The following is a 24609-nucleotide window of genomic DNA, read 5'->3' as shown; positions in this document are numbered from 1 at the left end:
GCTGGGGCACCAGAATTGCTTGAATCCAGGAGGTGGAGGTTGCGGTGAGCTGAGATCGCGCCACTGCACTCCAGCCTGGGAAGAGATCAAGACTCTGTCTCAAAAAAAAAAAAAAAAAGAATGAGAGTGCTGTAAACAGAAAGAAAAAATGTTTCAATGAGACACTGGGAATCCTGTTTGCTAAAAGTAAAAGCTAAAAAATCCTGTTTGCCCTCTTCTAGATGAAATGTCCAACTGATACTACAACTTCTGCTTCTGTTAATTACTTAGAAATGAATTTAGTACTTCAGGGGCTGAAGTTTTCTTTGTACATGAGTATCTAATGGATGGCTCATTACATTGGTTAAGAGACCCACTATTCAGTCACTGATGTCAAAACATTAACGGAAAAAACCTTTATTCTTCCCTGAATAATAAACCTAGGGTCTGCCTTGCCTTAAAACATATGAAACAGGCTGGGTGCGGTGGCTCAAGCCTATAATTCCAACACTTTGGGAGGCCAAAGCAGGTAGATCACCTGAGGTCAGGAGTTTGGGGCCAGCCTGGCCAACATGGCGAAACCCTCTCTCTACTAAAAATACAAAAATTAGCCAGGCATGGTGGTGCGTGCCTGTAGTCCCAGCTACTGGAAAGGCTGAGGCAGAAGAATTGCTTGAACCTAGGAGACGGAGGATGCAGTGAGCCGAGATCGCGCCACTGCACTTCAGCCTGGGTGACACAGTGAAACACTGTCTCAACCACAACAACAACAAAATGTATATATATCACACACACACACACACACACACACACACGTATATATAATATGAAACATTCTCTTTCAAAGAGAATGATATTTTATCAACTTCTCCAAGTGTGGAGATTCCTGGACAAAATACCAAAAGTTGGCTGATGTATAACCAGTCTCAAACCCTCTGAGAGTACTGATCAGCTGAGTTTTCCAGGTACCTAGGGGCTGATAAAACATTTTCAAGCATTTTGTCTTGATTTCTTAAATAGGCCATACTTAATACTGCACTATAATTTAACACACTCTTGGAGGTGATGTTAGTGGACCTATTCTATCATATGCTAAACTGAACCACACCACTTTTTATATAAGGTTTTTATAAAAGGTTTTCTGCTTCCTCCCTTGCCAGACTGTTAACCACCACTTTCCCCACTAGTCTCATCAGCTGGCTTGTAATAGTTAACCTCTCTTAATTACTACTTTAATGTGCTTTGAGCTGGGGAACAAAACACCCAAGCTTTCATGTACTCAACACATACTGTACTTACTCAGTACTGTTTTAGGTCCTGTACTAGACACATAATGGTTCATTCTCTGATGGCTGACATTCTAAAAAGCATGTACATATTATGGTAAAATGCGGGTAAAAGGAGCTGAATGGGAGTCTAAAGGGCTCTGGAAAGAAAAGTATATTATTCTTGGGGTGTGGACTTTCTGTATTTTGACAACTCTAAGACCACTGTTTTCCTAACAAATGAAGGTGCTGAAAAGCTGAGCTCAAGTATGCAATCATTAATACTTAATACTGTAGCATCCCAATTTTATCAGAGCTGTTAGGAAGCTTGGAAAGAATGCCTCATCTAGACATCTGTGGACAACACCAAGAGCAAATTAAGGGGCTGCATATCCTCAACGTTAAAGTGGATTGTAAAGAAAGAAAATGTATACTGAACTACAGTTTTGGTTCCCAGTTCTCCCTCTTGTCTATTATGTTCCCTAAAAAAAAAAAAATTTTTTTAAATCTATTTACTTGAGACCAGGTTATGAGACTGGCTAATTTTTTGTATTTTTGGTGGAGACGGGGGTCTTGCCATGTTGCCCAGGCTGGTCTCGAACCCCTAGGTTCAAGCGATCCACCCGCCTTGGCCTCCAAAGTGCTGGGATTACAGTCAGGAGACACCGCTCCCGGGCTGTGTTCCCTTTCTTAATCTCCATGCGGGAAAAGTAGAGAGAAATAACGGTGCCTGTATTCCATATATACTTGTTTGCCATTTATTTTTAACACGAAGAGATTCTCAGAATCCTTCAATGACCTCCTTCTAAAAGGCCCAGAGGAGAAGACAGGGACTAGTTTTACCCACCGCGGCTTAACAAACAGCGCCACATCTGTCAGTTCTGGGATTCCTCGGGAGTCATTTTTTCAAGCTGCAGAACGCTACCCTACCGTGTATGAAGACTTTCTATGGGGTTTTACAAAAACCCAAAAAGAAATGTGAGGAGACAGTTACAGTAAGAAACAAACACGGATTCCCAGGCTCTTCTGACCGAGCCCCCCTGCCAGGAAAGGCCGCCTAAAGAAACGAGCATCTCAACGCGTTATTGCTAGTGTGACAGTGGGGAGTTCGATTCTGCCGCCAAAGGAGGACAGGAATCGTTCAACAACAACCGGTCTGGAGGTGAAAAGAAGTGAGGAAGGCACGGAAGTCCCTCCAAGAAGCGGCGCAAGCGATGGAGAGACGCGCGCCGCTTTTTCTGTACCTTTTGGCCACCAGGACCCGTGCCACGGGCTGCATGGGCCGCCGAGAAGTCGATGACCCCTTCCAGGTCTGCGGTCCCGGGCCGGCTCTGACGGTAGAAGCGGAAAAGTTTCCGAAAGGCATCCTCCCCGGGCTCAGTCGCCAGAGTCGCTACAGAGCCCATGGCCGCTGCCATCTTCCCCATCTCGCGACCTGTACTCTCTGATCCGGAAGCAGATTCTCTCGTGTTCCGGATCCGGAAATTTTTTCCGGGGCCGCGGCCTCGCTTCAAGGAGGTCCTTTAGTCTAAAGATGGCGGCCTCAGCAGCGAGGGGTGCTGTGGCTCTGCGTAGAAATATCGATCGGTCGGTTGCTTTTGTGAGAAAAATTCCTTGGACTGCGGCGTCGAGTGAGTGATGGAGATGTGGGAGTAGCGGAATTTTTATGGCCAAGCGATCCTCAAAGCTTCTGCTTTTTGCGGGGTACTTAAGTCAGCGTGGTGGCAGAATTAGGAGACTGCTCCTGAGCATGCAAGTGAGCAGAAAGAAATTTTGTTTGCAGTTAACCGTTTAGGGATGTCCCTTGAGCTTTTGGGGTCACGAATGCACCAGCTCTTGCCTTTAGGAGTGACTTGGTGTAAAGATTTATTACTTGGTAACCAAGATTTACAGTTTAGAAGGGATAATTTTGACTGTAGTGTGGAGGATGGATTCAAGGTGGCAAGATTGTAGGCATGGAGAGGAGCTAAAAAGCAGTATCATTAATTTACTTAAAAGGTGAGGACCTGAATTAGGGCGATGGAAGAAGGATGGTGGTCAGATCCATTCATGTTTTAAAAGCAAATTAGATGCCGTTTCGTGATGGCTTAAATGGGGGAAGTGTACGGAATAAAGGAAAGGGAGGAATGATTTCTGAGTTTTTAGCTTTGGTGAATTGCTTGTTTAGAAGCTAGGAGCAAGCCAAGAGAAGGTGAGTAAAGTTTGAATGTGTTGAGTTTGAGAAACTTGTGAAGTTTCCGTCAGGCAATTAATTGGACAGAGGTTGTCTATCATTGTGGCTGAGAAGTGGACTCCGAAGCTAGACCGCTGAGGTTAAAATTCCAGCTTGGCCATTTAATCGTTGTATCACCTGACTAACTGAAGTTAGTATGGGAAAAGGACTCACAACTGGGCCTCAGTTTACTCATCAATAAAATGTAGTCAATAATACCCAACTCATAGGATTGTTGAGAGGAGTGAGTTTATATGCAAACTTCTTAGACTTGCGTTAGATACAGTGTAAGTACTCAGCAAATGATAGTTATTTTCACGATAACTAAAATGGAAACTTACGGGAGGGGCCTAGTCTTGAGATAAAGGTTGGAATAATTAGTTCTAAAATCTTTCACCACCTTCAATTTTTGTCAGTTGCAGTTTTGAGATGAGGTTTTTATATTTGCTTACCAACATGTAAACATTCGTGGTCACTTTTTTTGTAGATATTCATGTTTCAGGTCAGCCCCTTTAAACAAAATGGAGCAAGATTTAGTTTCTTCTTAGTTTTTTGTGGCTCAGATGTGAGTAGTAGAATGGGAAATAGGTTGGTTTGTTCCTCATCTTTTAAACGTGTGGTTGGTGAAGACAAGCCCAGTAAAGTCTCCCATAGGCCCTGTATGGAAAGGCTGAGGAGTTTCATTAGCATCTTGAGGATGTAAGTTTCCAGACAATAAAGGGCTAGTTTAAAACCCTTAAAAAGAGTGAGCAGTATGTACAACCTCGAAACAGTTTCTCTTGGTTGTTCCATTGATTCAGCAAATATTTATTTGAGTATCTATTCTGTGGTAGGCATTCTTCTTGGTGCTTGCAGCTGTTTTTCCTTCACCATTTTAGGCAATTTAGGAAGAGGGTTACCTTCCAGAGCTGGTTTGTTTTGAAATCAGTATCTTCTAGGACTTTAATTATCTGGTATAAAACATATGTTTAACATCATTTTGTTCTCCAGTATCATATTCTGTGAGACCTTGATCTTGCCAGTTGGTTTGACTTAAACATTAGATCCCTTCAAAATTTAGTCTCTGTGGATTGTTGGAAGGATTAGTGGACATTTACTTATTCATTTAGCCAATATTGAGGCCCTACTGTTTATTGGTCACGGTAAACATGGTGGTTTATATGCTGAGGGAGCTTAACAGTGTAGTAGTGGCGGGGATGAAGAGACTTAGAACAAATATAGGCAGTTGTTAACCAGTGAGGTTTTGGTGAACTAGGAGAACTAAATAGATATTATAAAAAGTAATTCAGTGAAGTACAGGCACTGTAGTTCACAAGAGAAACAGATCATGTAGTTTTTAGTCTTTATATACTCCAAATGTTTGAAGTCCTACAGGGCTAGTACATTGTCTTGTATTGTGATAGGAGCCCAATAAAATAATACTCAGTGGATGTATTTAATTTGGGTCTTGAAGAATACTTATAGTTGTAAGTTAGGCAGGGAGAGATAGGATTACCAACATACAGAGGGGAGAGAACAACATATGCAAAGAGGGTAATCCGCAGGACAGATACAGATAATTCAATTTGTTGTACTAGAGAGTAACTAGGGACCAGCAGTGGGAAATAAGGCAGGAAGGGTAGGTGAGGTCAACTCATTTTACTAAATTGTGAAGGACCAGTAAGTTGGGATTTTATTTGGAAATCTTCAGTATACCTGGAAACACACTGGACTGTAATTGGTCTTTTTCTTCTTTGTGATTCGCTCACAGGGATCATAGTCCACATAGCACAGTAACTGATATGATGAAAACACTTGATGTTTGCTGAGGATGGAGACTGCAGCCAACTCAACAACTTGTCTGTCCATCTCCCCTCCTCACCACCAAGTCTGGTACATTGTGACTTTATAGTCAGTACCATAGCTGCTTCCTAAATCTTAAGCCTTTAGGGAAATGCAAAGTAGTTCCTGTCCACAAGAAGTCTGGTGACCCTGGGACCACTGTTAGTTTCTTTCTACAATCTAAGAGAATCCAAAATATAGTAACTGCTTTTAATATGTTTTCTTCTGCCACACAGGTCAGCTGAAAGAATACTTTGCACAGTTTGGCCATGTAAAAAAGTGTATTGTACCTTTTGTAAGTATTAAGAAAAAGTAGGGGGAGGTGGGAATGGCTAATGGGTACAAAAAAAATAGAATGAATAAGACCTATTTAATAGCACAACAGGGTGACTATGGTCAATAATAATTTTACATTTTAAAATAACTCAAAGAGTGTAATTGGATTATTTGTAACTCAGGATAAATGCCTGAGGGTTTGGATACCCCGTAAGTCAAATGGTAAATGCTTGAGGGGATAGATACCACATTCTCCATGATGTGCTTATTTTACATTGCATGCCAATATCAAAATATCTCATGTGCTCCATAAATATATACACCTACTATACACTCACAAAAATTGTTAAAAAAGAAAAAAAGCTTAAAGTGTTTTAAAAAACTCTTATTTATCTATTTTGTGACAGGGTCTTGGTCTGTCCCCCTGCAGGAGTGCAGTGGCCTGATCTCACTGCAGCCTCTGCCTCCCAGGCTTAAGTGATCCTCCCACGTCAGCCCCCTGAGTAGCTGGGACTACAGACATGTGCCACCATGCCCAGCTAACTTTTTTGGTATTAGTGGAGACAGGGTTTTGCCATACTGCCCAGGCTGGAAAAATTTTTTTCATTTTCTTTTTTTTAAGAGACAGGGTCTTGCTCTATAACCCCAGGTGGAGTGCAGTGATGCGATCATGGCTCACTGCAACCTCTGCCTCCCAGGCTCAGGTGATCCTCCCACCTCAGCCTCCTGAGTAGCTGGGACTACAGGCATGCGCCACCACACCTGGGTAATTTTTGTATTTTTTGTAGAGATGGGGTTTGGCCATGTTGCTTATGCTGGTCTCGTCAAACTCCTGGGCTCAAGCTATCTGCCCACTTCGGCCTCCCAAATTGTTCAGATTACAGGTGTGAGCCACTGTACTGGCTTATTTTTATGGAGATGGGGGTCTTGCCATGTTGCCCAGGCTGATCTTGAACTCCTGGCTTTAGGCAGTCATCCTGCATTGGCCTCCCAAAGTGCTGGGATTACAGGCGTGAGCCACTGTGCCTGTCCTACAGTCCATTGATAACATTTTGAGTGATACTGATTAAAAAGTGAAAAGGCTTTATCATAGGTATTTGTGTTAGTTTTTTTATTGTTGTATAACAAAATACCACAAGCATAATGGCTCAAAACAGCACATATCTCACAGCTGAGCACAGTTTAGGTGGGTCCTCTTCTTAGGGTCTCACATAGCTATATATTCCACGTGTCAGCTGGGGCTGTAGTGCATCTCATCAAAGGGTCCACTGGGGAAAAAGACTGACTTCCAAGCTCCCTCATGTGGGTGACAAAATTTTTTTTTTTTTATTTTTTTTTGAGATGGAGTCTTGCTCTGTTGCCCAAGCTGGAGTGCAGTAGCGCAATCTTGGCTTACTGCAACGTCTGCTGCCTGGGTTCAGGCCATTCTCCTGCCTCAGCCTCCTGAGTAGCTGGTACTACAGCACGCGCTACCACACCCAGCTAATTTTTGTATTTTTAGTAGAGATGGAGTTTCCCTCTGTTGGGCAGGCTGGTCTTGAACTTCTGACCTCAAGTGACCCACCTGCTGGGCTTCCCAAAATGCTGGCATTACAGGTGTGAGCCACCGCGCCTGGCCAGAATTCATCTTTAACTAGGACTGAGGTCTGTTTTCTTGCTGACCTTTGGCTCTGAGTTGGGAGCTGCTCTCACCTAGGAACTCCCTGCAGTTCCTTGTTACCTGGTTTATCTGTAGGCTGTCTTACAACATGGCAGCTTGCTTCTTTAAAGCCAGCAAGGGCTTCTCCAGTATGCTAAGATGGCATCTTACATTGAACATAATCACAGGAGTGACATCCCATTACTTTCGCTCTATTCTTTTGGTTAGAGGCAAGTCAGGTCTTGCCTACACTCAAGGGGAGGGGATTATATAGGGTGTGACATGGGGAATGCATGGAGATCATAGGGCCTATCTTAGAATTCTGCCTACTACAGTATTCTAATAAGGACTTGAGATTTCTAATAATTGGCAGAGGATAAGTTTTATCTTCATTGAGTACCATTTTCTTTTTTAGATTTATAACTAATAACAGTATTTTTATATTACATTTCCTTTGCTTTCTTGGGAGGATCTAGAAATCAGCCTGTAAATTTATCCTGGACTGTATTTTTCTGTGGGCTTTTTTAGGGTGTGATGTGAGTACATAGTTTACACACACTTGACTGAAACCTTTTTTTCCTTGCAGCACTATAAGGGCTGTGGTAAAATAACAACATAAAGGAACTTAAATTCTTAATTCTTGGTTTAATGTTACTTGACTCCCAAAGACTAACAGATTAGTTATATATAGTGCCAGTGAAGGTGTAGGGAATCTGGCACTCAAGTTGTTGAGAAGTTCAACTGATACCTTCAGTTCTGATGTGTAGTTGGCAAAATACCAAAGTTAAGAATTTATATTTGCTTTGATCTAGCAATTACTTTTCTAAGAATTTATCCTACAGAAATGTGTGGTCAAGAATATTCCAAAGCAGCATTGCTTAATGTCAAGTAAGAAGAAAAAACCTAAATGTTCATCACTGGGATTGATTAGATATTAAGTCACTGATGCAATGGAATTTTATATAGTTGAATAGAAAAGTTGGGCACATGTATTAAGGAGATGAAATGTTTTCTATAAGCATGAAAACTTCAATTTTTTCAAGAGCATTAAAATTAGAAGTTCCTTGCAAAAAAAATTAATAGGTTTTTCTTGGTCCATAAATAAAATAGGACCTGGAAAGAATAGATCTTAGATTTAAATAAAAGGCAGCTTTAATGTTGGTAAAACAAAATAAAATATGACAAAAAATAATTTTTTGTTAAATTCATTGTACTCAAGTTGGAAATCCTGGTTCCTTATTTTGAGACAGGGTCTCACTCTGTCATCAGGCTGGAGTGCAGTGGCACAATCACGTTCACTGCAGCCTTGACCTCCTGGGTTCAAGGGATCCTTCCTGCCTCTGCCTCCTGAGTAGCTGGGACTACAGTCATGTGCCACCACACCCGGCTAGTTTTTGTATTCCTTGTAGAAATTGGGCTTCACCATATTGCAATTCCTAGACTCAAGCAGTCTACCCACCTTAGCTCCCAAAGTGCTGTGATTACTGGCATAAGCCACCACACCTGGACTGAGTTATTATTTTTTTTGAGACAGCCTTGCTCTGTCGCCCAGGCTGGAGTGCGGAGGCGCTATCTCAGCTCACTGCAATCTCTGCCTCCCGAGTTTAAGTGATCCCCCTTCCTCAGTCACCCAGGTAGCTGGGACTACAGGCATGTGCCACCACACCTGGCTAATTTCTGTATTTTTAGTAGAGATGGAGTTGCACCATGTTGGCCAAGCTGGTCTCAAACTCCTGACTTCAAGCCATCCTCCCACCCCAGCCTCCCAAAGTGTTGGGATTGAGCCACTGCACCTGGCCTGTTTTATAAACTTAATGCCTTTGACTGTGGAAGTGGTCACATGACAGTAAAGGAATGCTTTAGAAATTGTCTTATCTACAATGAATGGATCATTGGGACATCACCAGAAACTTCTCTTGTATTCTAGGTTATTCCTTATAAAGGTATCCTTGAAGTATAGGAGCAATTGTAAGATTTTGATTTTTTTTTGGCAAAGCACAGCATAACTTGAATGAGACTAATGAGGACCAGTTTGTCATCTACAGGGACTAGACATCTTAATACCTGTTTTCTGTTGAAGGGCTGGAGGGGCAGGGTACATCCAAGCACTCTAGAATCTGTTTTCTGTATGTGATGTATAGGTTGAAACTTTTGCACAAGGGAAAGTAGCAAAATTGTTTAAATTAACCAGAAGTCTATAACTAGGTTAAGTAAGGGCTAAATACTATCTTTTTTTGTTTTTCATTAGGAACATATGATAGTCGTGGTGGTGATGAGGGTGACTGGATTCAGAAATGAGTGCAACAAGCCTTTGAGGCTTAATTTTCTAGTTTCCAGAAACGAGGCTTAGAACAAAAGTACTGATCAAAATTTCCCTTAGCTATTACTGTTAGTATGGTTTGCATCTAGAATGACACAGAAAGCTCATGACCCATATCTTCTCTAATGGCAGCAAGGAAAACAGGAAGTTTAACAACAGGGATTTAGCTTTGGGTAATCGGGAAGGGTGTAAAGCAAGGTTAGTGACACTTATGTCTGTGATCGATTTTTGGCTGGGCATGCTGGCATACGCCTGTAATTCCAGCACTCTGGGAGGCCCAGATGGGAAGACTGCCTGAGGCCAGGAGTTTGAGACCGGCCTGGGTAAGATGGCAAGACTTTGTCTCTACAAAAAATATAAAAAATGAGCCAGACATGGTGGTATGTACCTGTGATCCCAGCTACTGAAGAGGCTGAGGTGGGAGGATTGCTTGAACCCAGGAAGTTGAGGCTGCAGGGAGTCCGGCTCATACCACTGTACTCCAGCCTCAGTGACAGAGCAAGACCCTGCCTCAAAAAAAAAAAAAAAAAAAAATCTGATTTTTGGCAGATGAAAAAGTTGGTAGTTTGATTTGGAGCTCATAGCAACTTTCTCAAGTTCATGATTAATCTTTTCCTATATTTTGAATTTTTAGGACAAGGAGACTGGCTTTCACAGAGGTTTGGGTTGGGTTCAGTTTTCTTCAGAAGAAGAACTTCAGAATGCACTACAACAGGAATATCATATTATAGATGGAGTAAAGGTAAATTTGTTTTTCTATACCAGATACATATATGATATACATGTAGGTACTATTTAATTATGTATCAATTAAATAGGTCATAAATGTGGAATGATGGGGACTTTTGAGAGATTTGTAACTGAAGCTACCTTAATGCTTGTTAGAATGGTGGGGTGGTAGGCCAGGTGTAGTGGTTCACGCCTGTAATCCCAGCACTTTAGGAGGCTGAGGTGCGGGGATCACCAGAGGTCGGGAGTTTGACACCAGCCTGACCAACATGGAGAAACCCCGTCTCTACTAAATTATACAAACAAAATTAGCTGGGCATGGTGGCACATGCTTGTAGTCTCAGCTCCTCAGGACACTGAGGCAGAAGAACCTGGGAGACAAGCTGGACACTGAGGCAGAAGAACCCGGGAGACAGATCGCGCCATTGCACTCCAGCTTGGGCAATGAGCAAAATCCATCTCAAAAAAAAAAAAGAAAAAGAATGGGGGGTGGTAGAGTGACCAGTTTATATAACACAGTGGACATAGCAGTCTACTTTTTTCTTTTTGTTTGTTTGAGACAGAGTCTCGCTCTTGTTGCCCAGGCTAGAGTGCAATGGTGCGATCTCGGCTCACTGCAACCTCTGCCTCCTGGGTTCAAGTGATTCTCCTGCCTCAGCCTCCTGAGTAGCTGGGATTACAGGCATGTGCCACCACGCACAGCCAATTTTTTTGTATTTTTAGTAGAGATTGGGTTTCACCATGTTGGTCAGGCTGGTCTCGAACTCCTGACCTCAGGCGATCCACCTGCCTTGGCCTCACAAAGTGCTGGGATTACAAGCATGAGCCACCACGCCCAGCCAGCAGTCTACTTTTCAAGTTAGGCAAGCTGGGGCTGAAATTTTGGCTTTCCCACCATGTGATCTTGGGCCAAATTGATTTACTATTTTATTTTTAAATTTATTTTTAATGAGACAGGGCCTTGCTATGTTGCAGGGTGGTCTTGAACTCCTGGCCTCAAGCAATCCTCTTGCCTCAGCCTGCCAAAATGCTGGGATTACAGGCCTGAGCCACTGCTCCTGGCCTGATTTACAATTTTTAATTGAGGGTTAGGGCGTCATAGTATCAAGAAAGATGGTAAAAGGAATTTGAGGAGAAAACAAAACAAGGTACAAATAAAAACTGCCCAAGTTATTCATACTGATTCCCTAATAAAAAAGCGATTTTCAGTTTGAATGTTTTTGCAGACATTGCCTTTCCTTCCTTACAGTGCTTATTTTTTTCAGGTCCAGGTTCAAGCTAAAAGGCCAAAAGTTCTGCAAACATCTGATGATGAAGAGAAAGATTTTTGAGACTGCAGCCTATTAATAAAGTTAACATAACTGAGAATTTTGTCTAAATGTTTTTATTTGAAACAAATAGTTGCACCAAGCAAGAGGTTACCTTGCCCACTCCAAATTAAAACAGACCATAACGGGGGCAAAATTTATTTGGCAGGACAGTTCCAGTATATGAACATCCTCCTCACTGTGGTTGGGTTAACTTTACTCATATGCAGCTGTTCTTACACAAAATATTAACCCCAAACTACTAGTGTCACACAAAAGGAAGTGGTCTTGACTTTGTATGTGGGGCAGCATGTTCTATAAATGCTGAAAGGTAGGAGAAGCACAAACACAACCCACTCTTTAAAAAACCTAAATAATTCAAAGTAGAATTTTCTATCCCCCCCCCCCCCCCATTCTCCGGTAATAAAAAGTAGTGCTGGGATCCGGCACCCAGATTTGTTTTTTATCCTGACCATTTACAAAGTGTTCCCCCATATGACTTGCATCATTAGGGTAATGGGTAATAGTTCATTCACTATGAAGAGACCTGTGTCTACTCCTTCCTCCTCTTCTTGCCTTCATGCTCATGTTCCTTGGGGCGGCTGCTATCTGAGGGTCTTTTGGAGCCACCATGCTGTTTGGCTTCTTCCAAAAACTTGTCCAAACCAAAAGGATCTTCCTCAAACTGAACTGGTCCTTCTCGGCCTCTCTGTCTACGGTCTGAACCAGAAAACTCCTTGTCGGGAACAAATCTAGGGAAAAAGAGAAAAGACTGAATTACTTTGCTTTCACCAGTGCAAACACTGAAATTGAGTTGTATGGATTGGTACCTGTTGGTCTTTATTCTGGCTTCTAGATCATCACCATACATGTCCTTGTCCAGATTTTTACTGGGCCTATAAATACTCTGGGCCATATCTTTACCACCTCTCCAGGCTTGATCATAAACATTATAAATTTCATCTTCTCCACCTGCAAATCCACTGTCCATACCCTGTGGAAAAATGGATGACATTAAATAAGAGTGTAAACACTGTTTATCAAAAGCTGAATCATAACATGTTTACAGTAAACCCTTGCTAAACTGTAGCTCACATTTTCAACAATCTGAACTGCAAATTAAAAAAAGGTCTTCATTAAGAAACTGCTAGCACATAAACTGTTCATAACAACTTTGGATTCTTTTTTTTTTCTTCAGACGGAGTCTCGCTTTGTCACCCAGGTTGGAGTGCGGTGGCGTGATCTTGGCTCACTGCAGCCACTGCCTCCCAGTTCCAACAATTCTCCTGCCTCAGTCTCCCAGGTAGCTGGGATTCCAGGCACGTGCCACCACACCCGGTTAATTTTTGTATTTTTAGTAGAGACAGGGTTTTACCATGTTGGCCAGGATGGTCCTAAACTGACCTCAGATGACTGCCTGCCTTGGTCTCACAAAATGCTATATAGCTCACTGGAGCTGCAACCTCCCTGTGCTCAAGTGTTCCTCCCACCTCAGCCTCCTAAGTAGCTAGGAGTACAGGTGTGTGCCGACATGTCCAGCTAATTTTTTGTACACAGGATTTTGCCATATTGCCCAGGCTGGTCTTAAACTGGGTTCAAGCAATCTGTCTGCCTAGATCTCACAAAGTGCTAGGATTACAGGTGTGAGCCACAGTGCCCAGCCAGAAATATTTTCATCACAATTTTTAAATGTTTTAAGCTTAAGCGTCTAACAGGTGATTATTTTGAAAATATTTACTTATGTGAAATTTCACCCCTAGATCCCTTTGCTCAGCTGGTAAGCTGCCATTGTATAGTGGTTAAGAAAGCTTTGAAATGCGCTGGGCGCAGTGGCCCACGCCTGTAATCCCAGCACTTCGGGAGGCCAAGGCGGGAGGATCACAAGATCAGGAGTTCGAGACCAGCCTGACCCAACATGATGAAACTCTGTCTCTACTAAAGATACAAAAATTAGCCGGGCGTGGTGGCATGTGCCTGTGATAATCCCAGCTACTCAGGAGGCTGAGGCAGGAGAATCCCTTGAACCTGGGAGGTGGAGGTTGCAGTGAGCCAAGATGGCGCCACAGCACTCCAGCCTAGGTGACAGAGTGAGACTCCATCTCAAAAAAAAAAAAAGCTTTGAAATCAAGACTTGAATCTTAATTCCATCAGTCACAAGGTAAACCTGTGTTTCAATTTCCTCATCTATAACATAAGAGATAATAGTATTATTTCAAAGGATTTTTGTAAGAATTGAGATAATAACAAGACTTAGAACAATGCCAAGAATATAAAATGCACCTAATAAATTATCACTTAGAAGAGCTTAATTAAAACCTCCAAGTCATAAAGTTTCCCACTCCACTTTCCAGTAGAATTTACACCTCTGTATTCTTACCTTGTGTGTGTGTGCATGCGCCCACGTTGTGTTTTCCCAGGCTTAAAGTGTCCTAGTTAGCTAATGGCAATTGGTACTAGAAATCAGATTTCCTGACAGCCAACCTAGTACTTTAATCCAGTTTTACCGCTTCATTTTTAAAAGATTCCCCCAAATTGACATATTTCTATAGCATTAAAAAAAAAGCCCAAAAATGAACAACAACAAAAAATCCAAGAGGCACTTTTGTAGGATACTGGCTCTATTTTATTTTTTTGAGCTAGAGTCTCAGTCACCCAGGCTGGAGTGCAGTGGCACAATCTTGGCTCACCACAAGCTGAAGCAATTCTCGTGCCTCAGCCTCCCAAGTAGTGGGGATTACAGGCATGCACCACCGCACCTGGCTAATTTTCGTATTTTTAGTAGAGCTGGGGTTTCACCACAATTGGCCAGGCTGGTCTCAAACTCCTGACCTCAGGTGATCTGCCTGCTTCGGCCTCCAAATGTGTTGGGATTATAGGCAAAAGACACCGTGCCTGGCCTCCCTGGTTCTATTTTAAGAACAAAAGATTGACATACCACAGCACCAAATTTTTAATCACCTAATTTCTTTCTTCTTCTAGTGTCTCAAATTTCAGTCCACTGTAAGAAGTTAAAATCAGAACTATTTCATCTTTCTTGTCTCAAGTTTCAACATACAACTTCCAATTTTTTTGTCGTTATGCTGGCATTTACATCCAAATATGACGTATGGTAATTTTCGTTTCCCTGAGGATAGGTATTCACATCAACACAACAATACGCTGTTCCTAAACTTGTACCTTGGATTGGTTGAAAAGCCTTTGGTCGTACTGAACTTCATTGGAAGTCCGAGGATTAGGAACACCGAGAGCAATGACTTCACTGATATCCCGATTTTCATTTCTCTGAAGTTTCGACCTATTTTGAAACACGACATCACTAACTGAAAACTCTTTATAGACAAACTGAGTATGTTCAATAGAAATACAACCAATCTCAGAAGCAAAGGACATGAATATGTCACATTCACATCTTGTGAACGTATATTCCTTGATAATACATAATCAAGTTGGCAGCCCTTATAAAGCATTTCAGATTAGAGGGAGAGTTTTATAATTAGGACATCCTGTTAGCTCAAAAGAACATCTAACAGATTCGTTGACATGGAATTCTTTAATATAAGCAATCACCTTACAACCATGCTGAGATATAAAATTGCTATGGTCTATATTTACCATCATATGATGGTTTGGGGGTTGGGAAAGTGGATACAATTTAGATGTAGCACAGGAATCATTTTAAATAAGCTAGAAACAGCTCTTTTATCTAACTACATTTAGTAATTTTATCCCACTAGAATTTTCAGGAAAACATGTCAATGACTGAATTAGTTAGTATGATTTTTGACATTCAAATTAATTTGGTTTCCTGGCTGTTTCATTATACATGCAATCTATATCCCAATGAAACCATGGTAACTGTCATTACTTATTTTACTAAAAAGTCAGGTCACAAAATGATTTCCACAGGCTATTTGATTTTCATCCAGTTACAATTTCATAGCTTTTCTGTGTTGTCAATTCTGATAGCCACTTTACTGGTTTTGAGGGCCCAATTTATCCACAGAGCCATTGTAACTTTTACAACTTAGGAATTACTAACCAAGACTGTCATTAATTAAAACACTTTCACACTTTGCTCCTCCTTCTACATGTACATTACCCTCAATTCTCAACTCAAGAGTAAGAGTCTCTACTTCTCTATGACGTCATTTATCCAGGGAGATGAAATATGCCAATTAACACCAGCAGGAATCTTTTTAATGCTTATTTTTATTTTTGAGACACAGTCTCGCTCTCACCCAGGCTGGAGTATAGTGGCACGATCTTGGCTCACTGAAACCTCCGCCTCCAGGGTTCAAATGATTCTCCCACTTCAGCCTCTCGAGTAGCTGGGACTACAGAAACATGCCACCACACCCAGCTAATTTTTGTATTTTTAGTAGAGATGGGGGTTTCACCATGTTGGCCAGGCTGGTCTTGAACTCCTGACCTCAAGTGATTCGCCCGCCTTGGCCTGCCAAAGTGCTGGGATTATAGGTGTGAGCCACTGTGCCCAGCCTCTTTTTTGTGTTTAAAATATGACTTGAAAAATGTATTAGGCTCATGGGATGATCAGAGCATAGAAAACTGTTCATTTGGGAAGAAAATATTTTATATTTGCATTTAACCCTCACTCAGATTTCCACCTTTGTATTGCAGCATTTTCTCTACTTTTCAGAACTTTAAGTCCTCAGCCTTTGGTGAGCCATAAACTTCCCCAATCCCTACTTTACTCTATGTCCTCGTATATGTAGTTTGTTCCATACATTTATATTTACTAAAAGTGCTTTGCAAATTTTCTCAATTTTATGGATAGCTCTGTCTTTCTGAACTGTAAGTTAAACTTCTGCTAAGAATGAGCTGATTTTCACTTCTTTCAAAACTGCTCTTCTCCTCAATTGTACTTGATGCAGTACTATGCATATAAAATGATCTCACTAAAAGCATGACAGCTTATTTCCTGTCTAAAGAGGCACATAATCCATTTGTCTCATCATTTAAGGTAGGAAAAGAACCGACTATAACAGTCCAAATTTACTACTACATCCTTTTCAAAAATCTGATCTCAATTCTGTTTTCCATATTCCCATCATTCTCAATTCTGACTTAAGTGATGGAAGAAAAGATTAATTCCAAAGACAGTCAACTAGACCTAAGACAAAGTTAAGTATAAGAAAATTAAGTGCTAATGTATTAAGTTATCAAACTGAAGAAGAAAGGGAGAGAAGCAAAACTGATCTTAGTGGACTAAAACTCTGCTCTAAAAGGTACAAAAAGGCCACTCTTCATGATTGGTACCTATCATTTTTTTTGTGAGATGGAATCTCGCTCTGCCCAGGCTGGAGTGCAGTGGCACCATCTCAGCTCACTGCAAGCTCCGCCTCCCAGGTTCACACCATTCTTCTGCCTCAGTCTCCCAAGTAGCTGGGACTACAGGCGCCCACCATGACCATGCCTGGCTAATTTTTTGTACTTTTAGTAGACATGGGGTTTCACCATGTTAGCCAGGATGGTCCTCATCTCCTGCCCACATCGGCCTCCCAAAGTGCTGGGATTACAGGAGTGAGCCACTGTGCCCAGCCTCCACGATTGGTACGTATCTTAAATAACACCTACCTCTTATCAGGAGCTGCCCTGGAAAGATTCCGGTCATGCTGTCTCTCTTTTCGCCTGTCATGCCGGATTTCATCCCTCTCACGTGCCTCCCCATCCTCTGTTGTGAACAGTTGAAAAGTACTTCACTGTAATATCTATTATATGTGTGCATATGTGTACGTGTGTGTACATATATAATTTTTTAAAAAGAGACAGGGTCTCACTCTGTCACCCAGGCTGGAGTGCAGTAGCATGAACATGGGTTCACTGCAGCCTCTACCTCCTGGATTCAAGTGATCCTCCTGCCTCATCCTCCCAAATACCTGGGACCACAGGTGTGTCCCACCATGCCTGGCTAATTTTTTAATTTTTTGTAAAGATGAGGTCCCTCAATGTTGTCGATGCTGGTCTCAAACTCCAGGCTCTAGTTATCTTCCCACCTAGGCCTCCCAAAGTGCTGGAGTCGCAGGTGTGAGCCACTGCACTCAGCCCCGTTAGTTTTTTTTTTTTTTTTTGAGATGGAGTTTCGCTCTTATTGCCCAGGCTGGAGCACAATGGCACGATCTTGGCTCACTGCAACCTCCGCCTCCCGGGTTCAAGTGATTCTCCTGCGTCAGCCTCCCAAGTAGCTGGGATTACAGGCATGCGCCACCACGCCCAGCTAATTTTGTATTTTTAGTAGAGATAGGGTTTCTCCATGTTGGTCAGGCTGGTCTCAAACTCCCAACCTCAGGTGATGTGCCCGCCTCGGCCTCCCAAAGTGCTAGGATTACAAGCGTGAGCCACCACGCCCAGCCTGTTTGGTTTTTTTTTTTTTGTGAGAAGGAGTCTCACTCTGTTGCCCAGGCTGGAGTGCAGTGGAGTGATCTCAGCTCACTGCAACCTCTGCTTCTCGGCTGCCTCAACCTCCCAAGTAGCTCGGATTATATGTGCGCACCACCACGCAGGCTAATTTTTTATTTTTAGTCGAGATGGAGTTTCACCAAGCTAGTCTCGAACTCCTGACCTCAAGTGATCCGCCATGCCCAGCCAATATTTTGAATAAGAGAATATTCTTTAACCTTAGACAGAAAATTTCAAACTTCTTTGTAATCACATTCAGCCTTTTAAACCTTACTTACTTTAAGTCTAATAAATAATATTAGTTTAATTTTTGAATGTGAATTCTAGAATCAAGCATGCAGCTAAAATATGTAAGGTAAAATGTACTGCCGTCTTCAACTTACTTTGAAATGCAATGTAGTAAATCAGACGGATAGATGGACAGATGGGCAAATATGTGATAAAGCAAATTTATCAATGTTAATTGCTTTTAAAATTTATTTTTATTGATATATAATTATACATATTTATGGGGTATATATATTTGATACATCAATAAAATGTGTAATAATCAAATCAGGGTAATTAGGATATCCATCACCTCAAACATAGTTGGGAACATTATAAATCTTCTAGCTATTTTGCAATATACAATACATTATCATTAACTATTCTTCTCTTCTAGCTATTTTGCAATACACAATAAATTATCATTAACTATTCACCCCATTGTACTAGGAACATTAGAACTTAATCTTTCTAACTGTATTTTTGTACCATCAACCAATCTCTCTTCACTCCCCAACATCCTTCCCAACCACTGGTAACCACCATTCTACTCTCTACTTTCCTGTGACCAACTTGTTTAGCTCCCACATACAAGTGGGAAGATTCAGTATCTGTCTTTCTGTGCCAGGCTTATTCACTTAATAATCTTCAGTTCCATCCATATTGTTGCAAATTACATTTCATTCTTTTTTAAGGCAGAGTAACATCCCATTGTGTATATAGACCACATTTTCTTTATCCACTCACCCACTGGACATATTCTGTATCTTGGTTATTGCAAAGAGCACTGCAATGAACATGGAGTGCAGATATCCCTTTTTGATTTGATATACTGATTTTCTTTTGGATATATACCCAGCAGTGCATTACTGGATCGTGTAGCGGTTCTATTTTCAGTTTTTTGAAGAACTGCCATATTGTTTTCCACAGTGGCTGTACTAATTTACATTCTTACTAACAATGTACTAGTGGAAGTTCCCCCCGCTTCTGTATCCTCACCAGCATCTGTTATTGTCCTTTTGGTGATAGCCATTTTAACTGGGGTGACATAGTATCTCACTATGGTTTTGATTTGAAGTTTCCTGATGATTGGTGATGCTGAACATTTTTTCATACACCTGTTGGCCGTAAGTATGTCTTCTTTTGAGACTGTATATTCAGATCATTTGCCCATTTTAAAATCAGATTATCTGGTTTATTTGCTATTGAGTTCTTGTACATTCTGATTGTTAATTCTTTCTAAAATGCAGTTTGCAACCATTTTCTCCCGTTCTGTAGGTGGCCTCTTCAGTCTGTTGACTGTTTGCTGTGCAGAAGCTTTTCAGCTTGATGCAATCCCATTTGTCTATATTTGCTTTTGCTGTCTATGCTTTTGAGATTTTACCCAAAAAATCTTTGCCCAGACCAATGTCCTGAAGCATGTCCCCAATGTTTTCATCTAGTAGTTTCATAGTTCAGGCCTTATGTTTAAGTCTTTAATGCATTTTGATTTGATTCTTGTATGTGGTAAGACATAGAGGTCTATTTTCATTCTTTTGCATGTGAATATTCGGTTTTTACAGCATTATTTATTGAAGAGACTATCCTTTCCCCAATGTATGCTTTGGGCATCAGTGTTAAAAATCCACGCATTGGCTGGGCATGGTGGTGGTTCATGCCTGTAATGCACTTTGGGAGGCCTAGACGAGTGGATCACTTGAGGCCAGGAGGTTAAGACCACCCTGGGTGTAATGGCAAAACCCTGTCTCTACAAATAATACAAAAATTAGCCAGGCATGGTGGTGCATGCCTTAGTCCCAGTTACTTGGGAGGCCAAGGCGGGAGGATAGCTTGAGCCTGAGAGGCAGAGGTTGCAGTGAGCTAAGATTACACCACTACACTCCAGGCTGGATGACAGAGTGAGACCTTGTCTACAAACAATCAAAAATTCCATGCATTTACAGCCAATCCATTTATTTCTGGGTTCTCTATTCTGTTCTACTGATCTATGTGTCTGTTTTTATGGCAGTACCATGCTGCTTTGGTTACTATAGCCTTGTAGTATACTTTGAAGCCAGGCAGTGTGATGCCTCCAGTTTTTTTTTTTTCATTCAGGATTGCTTTGGTTGTTTGGGTTTTTTTGTGGTTCTATAAAAATTTTAGTATTGTTTTTTCTATTTCTGTGAAGAATGTCATTGGTATTTTGATAGGGATTGCATTGTGTCTATAGCTAGCTTTGGGTAGTATGAACATTTTAACAATACTAATTTTTCCAATTCATGAGCATGGGCTATCTTTCCATTTTTTTGTGTGTCTTCTACAATTTCTGTTCTTAACATTTAATTTTATTTTTCTAAAAAAGAGATTGGGTCTCACTATGTTGCCCAGGGTGGTCTTGAACCCCTGACCTCAAGTAATCCTTCTGCCTTGGCCTCCCAAAGTGTTGGGATTAGGGGTGTGAGCCACCATGCTCAGCCTCCTCTTCAGTTACTTTCATCAGTCTTTTATCATTTTCTTTGTGGTGATCTTTCACTTCTTTGGTTAAGTTTATTCCTAGGAGGCCACATGCAGTGACTCGTGCCTGTAATACCAGCACTTGGGAGGCCAAGGCAGACAGATCACCTGAGGTCTGAGACCAGCCTGGACAACATGGTGAAATCCCATCTCTACTAAAAATAAAAAAAAAATTAGCCAGGCGTGGTGGTGTGCGCCTGTTGTCCCAGCTACTCGGGAGGCAGAGACACAAGGATTGGTTAAGCCCGGGAAGCGGAGGTTGTAGTGTGCTGAGATCACGCCACTGCATTCCAGCCTGGGCGACAGAGTGAGACTCCGTCTCAAAAAAACCAAAAAAACAAAAAAACAAAAAACTTTATTCCTAGGTAGTTTTTTGTAGCTACTATAAATGGGACTGTTTTCTTGTTTTTCAGCTTGGGTATGCTATTTGTATACAGAGATGCTACAGATTTTTGTACGTTGGTTTTGTATCTTGTAATGTTACTGAATTTGTTTATCGGTTTTAAGTTTTTTGGTGGTGTCATTAGGTTTTTCTAAATACAGGATTCATACTGTCTCTGACAAAGTTGAATTTGATGTCTTCCTTGTTTTTTTTTTTTTTTTTTGGTTTGAGATGGAGTCTTGCTTTGTTGCCCAGGCTGGAGTACAGTGGCGTGATCTCAGCTCGCTGTAACCTCTGCCTCCTGGGCTCAAGCAATTCTTGTGACTCAGTGTCCTGAGTAGCTGGGATTACAGGTGAACGCCACCATACCCAGCTAATTTTTGTATTTTTAGTAGAGACAGGGTTTCACCATGTTGGCCAGGGTGGTCTTGAACCCCTGACCTCAAGTGATTTGCCCAACTCAGCCTCCCAAAGTGCTGGGATTACAGGTGTGAGCCACTGTGCCCAACCTTCCTTTCCAATCTGGATGCCCTTTATTTCTTTCTCTTGCCTAAATTCCTCCAGCAAGGACTTCCAGTCCCATGTTGAATTACAGTGGTGAAAATGGGCATCCTTGCCTTGTTCCCGATCTCTGAGTAAAGACTTTCAATGTTTCTTCATTCAGTATAGTGTCAGCTGTGGGTTTGTCATATATAGCCTTAAATAGTTTTAGCTTTGTTCCTTCTAAGCTCACTTTGTTGAGAGTTTTTATCGTGAAGGGATGTTGACTTTTTTCAAATGCTTTTTCAGTTTCTATTGAAATGACGCTATGGTTCTCATTTTTGGTTCTATTATTGTGATGTATCACACTTACTGATTTGCATATACTGAACCATCCTTGCATCCTTGGGATGAAGGATAGTCCAGTTTATTATGAAGAATGATCTTTTTTAATGTGTTGTTAAATCTTTTTTAATGTGTTCTATTTGTTAGAATTTTGTTAAGGATTTTTGCATCTATGACTATCAGGGATGTTAGCCTGTGGTTTTCTTTTTTGTTGTATATTTGCTAGTTTTGATGTCAGGATAATAATGACCTTGTAGAATGAATTTGGAAGCATTCCCTTCTCTTCAGTTTTTTGGAATAGCTTGAGTAGAACTGGTATTTAGTTCTTTAAATGTTTGGAAGAATTCAGCAGTGAAACTGTCAAGTCCTAAGCTTTTCTTTCATGGGAGCAATGTTAATTGTTTAAAAAAAAAATTAAGTGTATAATCTAGGTGGCAGGAGATATGGGTGTTCATCATATAATTCTTTCAGCTTTTCTGTATGTTTGAAAATTTTCATAATAAAATGTCAGGAAAGCCTGGGTATGGTGGCTCATGCCTGTAATCCCAGCACTTTGAGAGGCTGAGGCAGGTGGATCACCTGAGGTCAGGAGTTTGAGACCAGTCTGGCCAATATGGTGAAACCCCATCTCTACTAATAATAGAAAAAATTAGCTGGGCACGGTGATGGGCACCTTTAATCCCAGCTACTCGGAAGGCTTAGGCAGGAGAATCGCCTGAACCCGGGAGGCAGAGGTTGCAGTGAGCTGAGATTGCATCATTGCACTTCAGCCTGGGCAACATGAGCGAAACTCCGTCTCAAAATAATAATAATAATTAAAAAATCAGAAAAAAGAATTATGCATAATGTTTCCTTTGTATTTTCAAAGATTCTATTGAATAAAGAACTGTCTGCTTATTTCCCTTAGGGGCTGGCTGGATCTTGATTTCCACTGCATTTATATCTATCTTCATTTTTTTCTACCCTCGTCTATCTGAGGGAATGGAGTACCGTTAACAGCATAAGATTTGGAGCAAGCCTGTCTGGATTCAAATCCTGGTTCTATAGCCAATTAACCGTGTGACCTGGGCAGATTACTTAATCACTATGAGCCTTAGTTTCCTGCTCTGTAAAACAGTCACAATAATAGTACCACTACATAGGGTTACCCCAGGGATTAAGAGATAATACAAATAAAGTACTCAGAATGGTGCCCACCATAACAAGCACCTGACAAATGTTAGTTTTTACTACTACCTGGCAAGAGATTCACTAAAATTTTTAATTTCTTGAGAACCATTCTGTTGTCTTTTTCTTATTAGAGAACTCAGATGCACTAAGTTTTACTTCTAATTATCTTCTACGGTTAGGTATACAACCAGGCAGGTATTTATATCTCACCTTATTAAGTCATTCATATATAACCAAGGGAAGTGGATCACTACTTAAAACTCTGGTTACTTCCCTATGGTTGAACTCTAGACTCCTGTAACCAATTATCTGGCACCTCCATCTTAAACTTAACATATCCTTAACTGTATTAAATTCTTCATCGTTCCCTCCCAAACATGTTTCTCCTGCAGTCTTCCCAATATTAGTAAACAAAAGTAACATTTACTTTTATCCTGAGAAGTTGGCAATTTAATCCCTCCCAACTGCTTAGGATAAAAGTTCTGGAGTCATCCTTAACTCCTATTTCTTTCTCATATCTCCACCTAATCCATAAGCAAATTTTGTCAACTCTACTACCAAAATACGTCCAATATGGGACCATGTTTTTGCTACCTCTTGTTACCATGTCTCTTACAGTTTATTTGGAAGGCATTAGCCCATGCCCATTCCAAAGTATTCTATTTTTAACACAGCAGCCAGGGAGGTCTTTTAAAAATATATGTTGGGGAAATGGTCATATGGTATGAAATCTCATTTATGCAAGATGAGTAACTTCTGGAGATCTAAAATGCTGTATGGTAACTATAGTTAACAGTACTGCATTGTGTATTTGAAATTTGCTAAGAGAGTAGATCTTAAATGTTCTCACCAAAAAATTTAAAAAGGAACTATAAGAGACGACTGGTAAGTTAATTAGCTTGACAGTGGTGAATATTTCACAGTGTATATTAAAACATCATGTTGTATATTTTATACAATTTTTGTCAATTATACCTCAATAAAGCTGGAAAACAATATGTCAGGTCACATCACTATGCTCAAAACCCTGCAATTGCTTCCCTTTTCACTTGTCGTAAAAGCTTTAACTTTAGGTTAAAAGGCCATACATGATCTGGCCACTACTCTTCCCACCTGCCCTAAATATTCTGACACCTTATCTCCTACTTACCTCTTCTTTCTCATACAATCCAGTCATATTGGCCTGCCTGCTCTTCCTTGAGCCACACTAGGCATACTCCCATCTCAGTCGTGTACTTGCTGGCCCTTCTGTGTGGGATGCTCTTCCCCCAGAAATCCACATGGTTTGCTTCCTTACTTCCTTCAAGTATTTCTGCTAACAGTACCATCTCAGAAGTGAGGGCTATTTGACCACTCTCACCTTCCGGCAATTTTATATCCTCCTTCCCTGTATTATTTTTCCTCCATATCAATTATTACCTTTTACTATACTACATCATTAACTTTTGTCTGTCTACACTCACTAGAATGTTGACTGTTATATCCCATCCCCCTACCCACTGTCTAG

At 41.0% G+C, this 24609-nt stretch overlaps 3 protein-coding genes across 4 annotated transcripts in view; 1 reads left to right on the top strand and 2 right to left on the bottom strand.

The window, feature by feature from the left end:
• Window positions 1-2689, bottom strand: part of ALKBH1 (alkB homolog 1, histone H2A dioxygenase) — a 35489-nt gene extending 32800 nt beyond the window's left edge. Inside the window, exon 1 of the mRNA XM_023184953.2 lies at window positions 2489-2689. Within this exon, the coding sequence (XP_023040721.1) occupies window positions 2489-2671 (183 nt within the window). The 5' untranslated portion in view covers window positions 2672-2689. The remainder of the gene's footprint in view (window positions 1-2488) is intronic.
• A 42-nt stretch (window positions 2690-2731) lies between these two features.
• SLIRP (SRA stem-loop interacting RNA binding protein) lies at window positions 2732-11609 on the top strand. Its single transcript, XM_023184985.2, has 4 exons — window positions 2732-2875; window positions 5514-5572; window positions 10147-10254; window positions 11507-11609. Exons 1-4 carry the CDS (start codon window positions 2779-2781, stop codon window positions 11570-11572), a joined length of 330 nt encoding a protein of 109 aa, XP_023040753.1. The 5' UTR covers window positions 2732-2778; the 3' UTR covers window positions 11573-11609.
• Window positions 11610-24609, bottom strand: part of SNW1 (SNW domain containing 1) — a 43911-nt gene continuing 30911 nt past the window's right edge. The window contains exons 11-14 of one of the 2 annotated variants that reach the window (XM_023184980.2): window positions 17144-17240; window positions 14726-14843; window positions 12379-12542; window positions 11610-12300 (exon numbers count right to left, since the gene is read on the bottom strand). In XM_023184980.2, the coding sequence (XP_023040748.1) occupies window positions 12102-12300; window positions 12379-12542; window positions 14726-14843; window positions 17144-17240 (578 nt within the window). In that variant the 3' untranslated portion in view covers window positions 11610-12101. The remainder of the gene's footprint in view (window positions 12301-12378; window positions 12543-14725; window positions 14844-17143; window positions 17241-24609) is intronic. The other variant, XM_026455629.1, reaches the window with a different exon arrangement.

The sequence above is a fragment of the Piliocolobus tephrosceles genome, chromosome 6 (assembly GCF_002776525.5).
Source record: "Piliocolobus tephrosceles isolate RC106 chromosome 6, ASM277652v3, whole genome shotgun sequence".
In the NCBI taxonomy this organism is placed as follows: domain Eukaryota; kingdom Metazoa; phylum Chordata; class Mammalia; order Primates; family Cercopithecidae; genus Piliocolobus; species Piliocolobus tephrosceles.
This window is presented reverse-complemented; position numbering and strand designations above follow the sequence as displayed.

Bases quoted from the DNA above. Each gene is read 5' to 3' on its own strand.
- SLIRP (XM_023184985.2), top strand. From the start codon at position 2,779: ATGGCGGCCTCAGCAGCGAGGGGTGCTGTGGCTCTGCGTAGAAATATC. The intron at 2,876-5,513 runs GTGAGTGATGGA...TCTGCCACACAG, and splicing joins TCCTTGGACTGCGGCGTCGA to GTCAGCTGAAAGAATACTTT. The intron at 5,573-10,146 runs GTAAGTATTAAG...TTGAATTTTTAG, and splicing joins AAAAGTGTATTGTACCTTTT to GACAAGGAGACTGGCTTTCA.